Here is a 9,182-nt window from a genome sequence, read left to right on the forward strand (position 1 = left end):
CCCTTATTTGTCCAGAGTGCTCGGCAAGCACAGGAAGACACAGTTTATATGAATCTGTGTTATTGTTTCAGGCGCTTGTTGTCAACACTTTTGCATCAGCTATTGAATTAGACTGTCGGTGATTGAGTATCCGCGTTTGCCTTTTAAGGTATGCAGTAAAGTAGTTACCCAAGCAACAAAGCGACAGCCCAATCAAGGGTTTCCCCGCTATTGCATTTTTTGTGCTTTAGAACCAGAAGCAAAATAGGAAATATAGTCAAACTTGGAATATTTCATTGTCAAATGCATTATGAAAAATATGCATAATCAAAAAGCTATGTATTTTAGAGTGATCTTTAAATTGTACTCTTGAACTCTGTCTTGTTTTATTTGGTGAGATTCTTGACCTTTGTCCTTGATTATATAACCATAATGTTACTGTCCGGGGGTGATGTTTCACCCAACCGGTCTCTAGTCCTGTACATACAGTGTCAGAACGATAACCATAGCACACCACAATAACCACAACACTCCAAATTGACGTTTTTATGAAGCTCCTATCACTTACATGGGCATAGTAGTGGAGACTGACAGATTGGGTGAACAAGGGGAAGTCTCCATTAGCTTAGCAGAGCCTTGCCAACTGGACAGACTGAATGGCTTCCGCTCATTGGCGAACCTGTTAGTAATGTTCTCACTTTTCCTCAACCGCCCCCCTCTTCCGTTCCTCTCACAATGCCTGGAAGTATCTTAGACCCAGGCTACATACATTTTCTCTGTTTTCTTAAATGTTGTTTTTCTTTCATCTTTTTTTTTCTGGCCTCCTTCAAAACAAACACAAGCACAAGGACACACACACACGCACTCAACACCCCTCGCAAAACACTCTGCTTCCGACTCGCATTTACACTATGGGTTTATACCCAAACATGGCCATATTGGTTGATTTGTCGTTGTTTGCAGCTTGTACACATATATTTAAACTCCTACAAAATTATTTTTCACTGACAGAAAAATGGGATTAACATTGGTCTCCTTTTAAAGGGAAGTATTTTTCTTCTATTTGATTTGGGTTGGCTTCAACAGTTCATGAAATAAGTAGAATTTGTTGTTTCATGCATAATAACTTTAACACCCTATTACAGAGATTCAATAATACGAATCAGGGAGTATTATCTGTATCATCTTGACAGATTCAAAGCTTGTTTTGCTTAAATGGTGGAAAACCTACCCTCGCTCACTGCTTATAAAACCACGAAACGATAAAAAGAAATACACATTCAACAGAAACTGAAATCTCAGGTTTGCAGTTCGCATCATCCCTGTGGACTCTCTGCTGTTTCTGCAGGGGCGGGCCTCTCTCTCTCTTGACTCTTATCTCCTTCTGGTCTTGACTGACCGACAGATGCCTTGAAACTCGCTCAAGGTCCTCCAGTTCTGTCAGAATTATTTGATCTGAAGGAAATGCAAGTTCATGGTGCACTGAAGAAGCCCGTCTATTAGATCTGTGTGTTGTAATGTCATGCACCTCTTTGTGAACCAAGGCTGTGCTTGTGATGGTCACTTTTCCACTTGTTTTTTAGTTAATGCTGACCTTTGTCGTCGTCCCCCCTTGCATCCCTCCCTCGTCCCCTCCCCATGTCTCCTGCTTCACTTATTATTGACGGATGTCCTGCGCAGGCATTTTCCTCCTCTTCTCGGTGCGCCTCGCAGGATGCATTCATATATGGTGTGTGTGTGTGTGTGTGTGTGTGTGTGTGTTTCGGCAGTTCCTGCGCATCTGTCCTCTGCTTTTCTAACAGTCTTGGCGGTTGTTGTTTTGCAAGCCAGGGAGAGAGTATCTCCCATATCGCACCCCTGCCTCCCTCCTCCCCACACTCTCCCGTTTCCTTCCTCTAAGTTCCCATAACACGTTGGCCCCTCCCCTCAGGCAGTAGGCCAGAAGCTTCCGGAAGACTTTATGGAGCGCTCATAACTTTACGTTCACCTGGATCTGTCACCTCAGAAATATACTCTTTATGACTGCATGACTAAGAGGTATACATGTCATTTAGAGTCTCTGTCTGTAAAATAGCACAGGTTTTGCTGTATGCTCACCCTAAGTTGCAGTGAGTTGAGTAAGGATACTATATGCGTCTGGTGTGAAAGAAAATGTTCCAGCCTGATGTATGTGGAAGTGCAACATTAAATCCATCAAGTCAATGGCTTCTGCTCTGTCTATACAATGTAACATTTCAAGAATGATCCCTTCTCTGACTTCTGAAGAGCCTCAGTCCCCGAGGGGCACGTTTTGAGTTTGCAACAAGGTTTGTTTATCTAACATGTAGGTGTTCTTTAACTTCCTGGAGAGGGTTCATGGGGAGGAAGGCGTTGGTGGTGGAGGATGGAGGACGGTCTTCTCTGACCCCAAGGTCCAGCTCCTGGAGAGCCTCACCCTCAGCAACATAATCCCTATTCCCTTCGGATCCTCATATATATTTGTTCTACTCACACCACTTTCCTGCCATTACTTTGTTTGCAGAGACTATGGGGTTAGAAAAACTAATAGTCCACTAAAAATACCCTACCCGGCTGGCCTTTTCCTGCAGGCAGCACAGCTTCCAGGGTACGTGTGGGCCGTTGAGGGAAGAGGACATGAGTGGAGCTGGTCTGCATGCGGCTTCCTGCTCTATGTTATAAAGACTCCCCTCCCTCCGGCTAACCTCCACAGTCTTTCTCGGACAACTGTGGTAGGTGATATCTTGAGCTAGCTATATTGAGGTACCTGACAGTTGAACTGAGGGTTGCGAGGTCAGCATTGTGCACATTGGTTCTCGTCCCTGCTGGTCGGGGTGAGTGGTTACCTAGATGTTTTGTTGATGTTATTTAAGGGTTCGATCGTGCTTCATGATGTTTGATAACGTTTAGGGATTGCCTGGATTGGTGTGATTGAAACCGGCGTCAGGGATGTTCGTTGTACCGCTTTTCTGTCTAAAAGTACACTCTTTCAACATGGTTTCACCTGGAGGGCGAATTGTGTTGTCGATAAGAATCTATTTTTGTGGCTACAGTTTTCCTACAACATGACAGATATTTAATCCTATAAATGGGGATGTATTGACATTTCAAAGGTATTTTTCATGATGTAATGAGATCCATGTCTTGTGCATGAAGTGTTTCGCATTATGTTTCAGTGTCGTCATATTTTGCTTCCTGCAGGTACGAGTAGGGAGCTGGTCTCACCTAACAGAGGCGTCCAGGAGACTGCCCTCTATGTATTCTCTAGCTGGTGCCTTCCTCAACAAGGTAGGTCAATGTGAGGGAGCTGCACTTTGACTGGGACAGTACATTGTACATTTTAGAAACTTCAATAAAATACATAGTCCCATTGCAACTCTACCGTTATATATTTTTTTTCCTTCCTCTCCAAAACAAAAGATGAGCAAGATCCAGGTGGTGGAGGGATACCAGGTTGGAGGAAGGCGTGCGGTGGTGGCGTCTGATGCGGCTGCTGCGGAGGGATATGTGAAGGAGTTTACGCGCCACTCCAACGACGTCCTGCTGAATCTGAATGAGCTGAGGCACCGGAACATTCTGACCGATGCCACCCTCATGGTGGGCACTGCCCAACTGCAGGCACACTGTGCTGTGCTCATTGCCTGCAGGTCAGCTCAGTTGATAATATGCACTGTAATTTTCTTGTTCTTGTTCTTCTTGTTCTTTTTCTTCTTGTTCTTGCACTAAATTGCACATTCTGTCTCTCTCTCTCTCAGTGGGTTCTTCTACTCCCTGTACAGCCATCGGGTGTCCTCCCCCGTACAGAGTGGTGCTGGAGGCCAGGCCCTAACCCTGTCTCTCCCTGACTCCCTGGACCCCTCCAGCGTCTCCCTGCTCCTGGACTTCATGTACACCTCCCGGCTGCCCCTCACATCACACACCGTCCCCGGGGTGCTCGCCGTCGCCACCTACCTGCAGATGGACCACGTGGCCGACACCTGCAGAGCTTTCATGTTACACATGTGAGCCCCTTTTTTCTATAAGTCTATGGGTGAGCCTTGGGGGGTGGGAGGCAAGAGAGTGGTGATGCTAGCTAACAGGATAACTAAAATCACCCATGGGGAAAGGAATTTACTGAAATACCATGTCAGCTAGAGACTTTGGGGTAGACTTGAATAGGCAGTTAGCTGTAAACGTTTTAAGCTTTAAATAGGCTTCTAAATCTGTCCTACAGGTGCCATGGCTGCTGGTCGAAACTATGTTAAAGAATCAATGACCTATGGTCTATAGTTAATTGGTTTTGACTGGCGTTACCTGACAGTTCCTTTTGTTTCCGAACACAGTGAGAGGATGAGAGGGACACCCCCTCAAGTGGAGCTGGACTCCACGGTGTCTGCAGTGTCTGAGGCACCCTCAGGGGGAGTTCCTCCCAATCCCGCTATCAATGGAAGACCCCGCCCATCTGTTCTCGCTGTCTCCACCCCCTCACAGCCCGCAGCGGATGCTGAGGGCCACATTTGCCCTGACTCAGCCAGGTGAGAGAGAGAGAGAGAGAGAGAGAGAGAGAGAGAGAGAGAGAGAGTGTGTGTACATGTGTCTGCTTATCTCTTTGTCAGTACCGTGTGTGTGTTTGTCTCTATGTGCCATTGTCTATGTTCAGTTCGCTCATTACATGAGTTCCTTTTTTCTCCTGCAGGGTCCCTGGAGACATCCGGGCCTCTCTGCAGCCAGGAACTTTCCTGACCCGTAAGCCCAGGTCAAAGGAACTAAAGCTGGAGCCTGAATCCCCTCTCCCCACGCCCTCTCCAGAAAGCCCATCCCGCTCCAGCTGCCAGCCCAACTCTCCTGCTGAGTCCAAAACCTGTAACCTGGGTGAACCCAAGAGCAGCCCTTACCCTAAGGCTTGCAACTGGAAGAAATACAAGTACATCGTCCTCAATCCCCTCTGTGCCATAACCACGGTGAAGGAGGATGAGCCTGAGGAGGTCCAGCAGCAGCTTAGGCACACCCCCACCTCTGATAGGATGGAGGTGACATTGAAGCCAACTATAGAAGCGTGGCCAGGGGAAGGATCCGGCCAAAATGACAGGTGTGTTGTCAATATTATGCAATACTGGTATTTTAAAACCAACAAGTCATATTGACCAAATAAACTATCCAAGGAGATAGTTTAAGTGGGCTAACTTGGCACTGATGTTGACAATATGACTATGTTCTGTCTTCCAGGCAGGGGCACGTCTCCTGCTATGAGGTCCCTGGCCATAGCCCTCTTCTGGTGCCCCTCACAGGGCTGTCAGCACACTCTGCGGACCTCCCCATGGAGCCTCCCACCCACAAGGAAGGAACAGGTACTACAACCTTACTACCTCGGCAGCAGCAGATATGACATGTCAAATACTTATTTTCTCCAGCTAAACAGTGAGAGATCATACTTGTGTTGTATGATTACAATGTACATACGTGTCACATGTAAATATATGAGATACGTATTGGTATATATTCTCTGCCCCTCCCTCTCAGCCTCGCCTTGCTATCTGGCACCCCACCCATTGGAGCCAGAGGCCGTCCATCACCGCCAACACCCAATCAAGCGCAAGAATAACGGCTTGCCATTCCGTTACTCTGGCAACCTGAGCGTGATAAAGGCTGTCTGCACAGGTGAGGCAGTTAACCAATGACATCTGATGATGTGGTCATTTGACACACACACCTCCATGACATGATGTTTGAGTGCCATTTATCATCATAGTAACGAACGGAGGCATTGCAGCAGTTTGGACAGTTAGGCATTATGACTACAGTTGATTATCTCCACAGGTAGTTGATGTGCGTGTTTCATTGAACTTCTCTTTCCCTTCTATTCCAGCCCCTGCTGCAGGCAACAAGCCGTACCGCTGCGAAGTGTGTGGCGCCCAGTTCAACCGGCCCGCCAATTTGAAGACTCACTCCCGCATCCACTCTGGAGAGAAGCCCTACCACTGTGATACCTGCGGGACCCGATTCGTTCAGGTGAGGATCCACCACAGATGAGGGACAGGTGTTGAACAGAGGGTGTGTGTGTGTGTGTGTGTGTGTGTGTGTGTGTGTGTGTGTGTGTGTGTGTGTGTGTGTGTGTGTGTGTGTGTGCAGGAACAAAGTGTAAGGTCGAAGTCAAAGTTGTTGGTTTATGTTATAGCTATACCTTGTTATGTTATACGTTATTTATCAATGTTCACTTGGCTGACCCGTGCATGTATGTTATCCTACAGGTGGCCCACCTGCGAGCCCATGTTCTGATTCACACAGGGGAGAAGCCCTATCCCTGTCACACCTGTGGCACTCGCTTCCGTCACCTGCAGACCCTGAAGAGCCACCTGCGTATTCACACTGGCGAGAAGCCTTACACTGTGAGTATATCACTCACACATTACAAAGAACTGCATTGTTGGTTTGAGAGTAAGTATTTCATGGTAAGGTTGTATGCGGCACATGTGACAAATCCAATTTGATTTGACACACACATACGTGTGCAGACAGACACACATATGCACGCAGGCACGCACACCTCTTGTGTTTGACCTCTTGCAATACAAACAGTTGTTCCATTTCGAAATAGATCATTTGTCTGTTTACAACCATCAACAACATTATGATGCCATGACATTGCCCTCTTCCCTCTTCTCTCTCTCCCAGTGTGAGAAGTGTGACCTGCACGTCCGCCACAAGAGCCAGCTGCGTCTCCACCTGAGGCAGAAGCACGGCGCCGTCACCAACAACAAGATCCACTACAAGGTCCTGGCCGACCCCTACCAGTCCATCCTGCAGGCCTGTTAAATGTTTTCCCTTTGAACCCGGACCTTTAACCCCTAACCCCAAACCCAATAGATACCAGCCATGACCCTAACATTTCTGTCAATCAAATCCTGATCGTTTATCTGTTTCCACCCTAGTTTCTCCTGTGTTATTATGGTCCATGGCTGAATCCCAAATGGCACTCTATACCTTATATAGGGCACTATTTTTTACCAGGGCTGGGTGCCGTTCGAGACTGCCTGTCTGTATTTTTCTCAAGTATGTTTCACCCACTGCCTAGGGAGGCCATTATAACACCTAAACATATAGTTTGAAGTACATGTGTCCTGTATGTGATTAGCCAATCAAGCCATGATGTTCTAATATGATTTGGGGAAAGACGGCAGGACCAGAGATCTGAGCTGATATGTAGATAGCATGCTGATGCCTTTCCTCTACATGCTGTCAGTGAGGTATTGGGCTCGTATGAGTTAGGTCAGTATGACGTGGATCTTGTCAAGAGAGCTGACGAGAGTTACTGGGAGTAGTATGGAATGTTTTTGTAACCCATCAGTTTGAGAGAGAGAGAGAGAGAGAGAGAGAGAGAGAGAGAGAGAGAGAGAGAGAGAGAGAGAGAGAGAGAGAGAGAGAGAGAGAGAGAGAGAGAGAGAGAGAGAGAGAGAGAGAGAGAGAGAGAGAATGACAGTTAAGAACATGAAATTGGGATTTGACTGTATTAGAGTGATAGAGAGAATGATGTAGTAAATTGCTATGAGGTTGGGAGCTGTAGAAATGGATAGAGCAAGTGAAAGAAAGTTTTCTGTGCCATTGTTTTATTTATTTTCCAGTCCCACAGCTATTTTTAGGGACTGGGACACATTGAGGATCCGTTGAGTATTTGGAAGGGATACTACAAAGATGTCATTGCGTAACAATATAGACAGAGATAGGTCAAAGGTTATAATGCCCTCAGCACTAACGTGTGAATAGACTACCCCGATTGTGACAGCTTTAAATAGCTTTTTTTAACTAATGTTTCTTTTTTACATACTTGGGGCCTTTGTATAATGTGACGTGTCATATTGGTTCAGATATTTTGCCCGTTACATCCCTGCTGTGTTTTTCTAAAGCTTTTTATTTAAATGTAAGATTATAATCCGTGATTAATTATGCTATTTCGGAGTCCAAGCAGGCAAAGGACTTCCGTCTCTTGTATATGAAGGAATATGTGCTCTCAGAGCATAAAAGCTAGATAATGCTACTGTAAAAAAATGGATGAGAGATGATATTGATATCTGAAATTGTATGGTGTTCTTTTGCTGGACAAAGACAAGGACTGTTTTATACGAATTAAATGAAATTGATTGCCATTAACTACAAACGAGTTGTATCTTTTTAAGTTGTACTGTGTTGAACGTGTGAGGACTAAATAATATAACCCCTGGAGATGGCTTGTGTATGCCTAAGTACCTGTACCACCGTTAAGGAAACAACGATATCGTACTACTGTATTTATCTGAAAAGATTCAGACATAAGATATGGATGCAACCTAAATATTCAATATCATTTTGGACTCATTCTACCTGCCATACTAATATTGAGTGATTTAGGAATTAGGGATGTAGGACTTTCTAAATCCACACATACACCCACACATTTGTTTTACTATCCTTGTGGGAAACAAACAATTGATTCCCATTTAAAATCTTATTTTCCCCTAACCCTTAGCCTAACCCTAACCCTAAACCCCTAACCCCTAACCTAATTGTAACCCTAAACCTAACCCCGAAGTCTAAAACAATAATTTTCCTTGTGGGGACTGGCAAAATGTTTTACTATCCTTGCAAGGACTACTGGTCCCCACAAGGATAGCAAAACCAAAAACACACACATCTCCTCCCTAGACTTCCTTCCTCCCATTAACTCACCCTTCAAACCCCCATGACTCACTTCTTGTGCAGAGGTGCCAACAATGACTCAAACCGCTCTCTGGGTCCGGCTGTTGGTGAGGGAAGGAACAATAGAGTCCTGGGCACCTGTTTCCGGCAGGGCTGTAATGCGGAGTGCACACTGCCATCCACTATGTGATAGCATACTGCTTCCTGTGGTGAAGGGGGCAGTGGCCCCTGCTGAACTCTCCAACCCTCTGTCACCCTCAGTTCCTGCTCTATGATGGGCTTGTGGCAGGCAGAAGGACCTGATGATCTCATCTGTGACACCCTATACAGTGCACTACTTTTGACCAAGCCCTAGTCTGACCAGAGCCCTGGTCAAAAGTAGCGCACTGTAGGGGATTGAGTGCTATTTCGGGTGCAACCTGTGTGAATACAAGCTGTCTAATCCTTGTTTCCACCTTCCTTGATTCCTCTCAAAGCTCATTGGAGGACGAGGTCTGAGGGAGGGACCTTAGATCCACTCCTCCAATGCGCTCCTTTGAGAGTCATTGAGGAAACAT

The 9,182-nt window shown here is 46.0% G+C and overlaps 1 protein-coding gene across 1 annotated transcript; it reads left to right on the forward strand.

Moving 5' to 3' along the window:
• The first annotated feature begins 2,670 nt into the window (after positions 1–2,670).
• LOC115198272 (B-cell CLL/lymphoma 6 member B protein) lies at positions 2,671–7,325 on the forward strand. The gene is made up of 11 exons (XM_029760137.1): positions 2,671–2,810; positions 3,178–3,264; positions 3,397–3,623; positions 3,732–3,977; positions 4,299–4,490; positions 4,652–5,044; positions 5,182–5,303; positions 5,476–5,613; positions 5,822–5,964; positions 6,204–6,341; positions 6,628–7,325. Exons 2-11 carry the CDS (start codon positions 3,232–3,234, stop codon positions 6,766–6,768), a joined length of 1,773 nt encoding a protein of 590 aa, XP_029615997.1. The 5' UTR covers positions 2,671–2,810; positions 3,178–3,231; the 3' UTR covers positions 6,769–7,325.
• Positions 7,326–9,182: the final 1,857 nt, after the last annotated feature.

The sequence above is a fragment of the Salmo trutta genome, chromosome 8 (assembly GCF_901001165.1).
Source record: "Salmo trutta chromosome 8, fSalTru1.1, whole genome shotgun sequence".
Lineage (NCBI taxonomy): Eukaryota > Metazoa > Chordata > Actinopteri > Salmoniformes > Salmonidae > Salmo > Salmo trutta.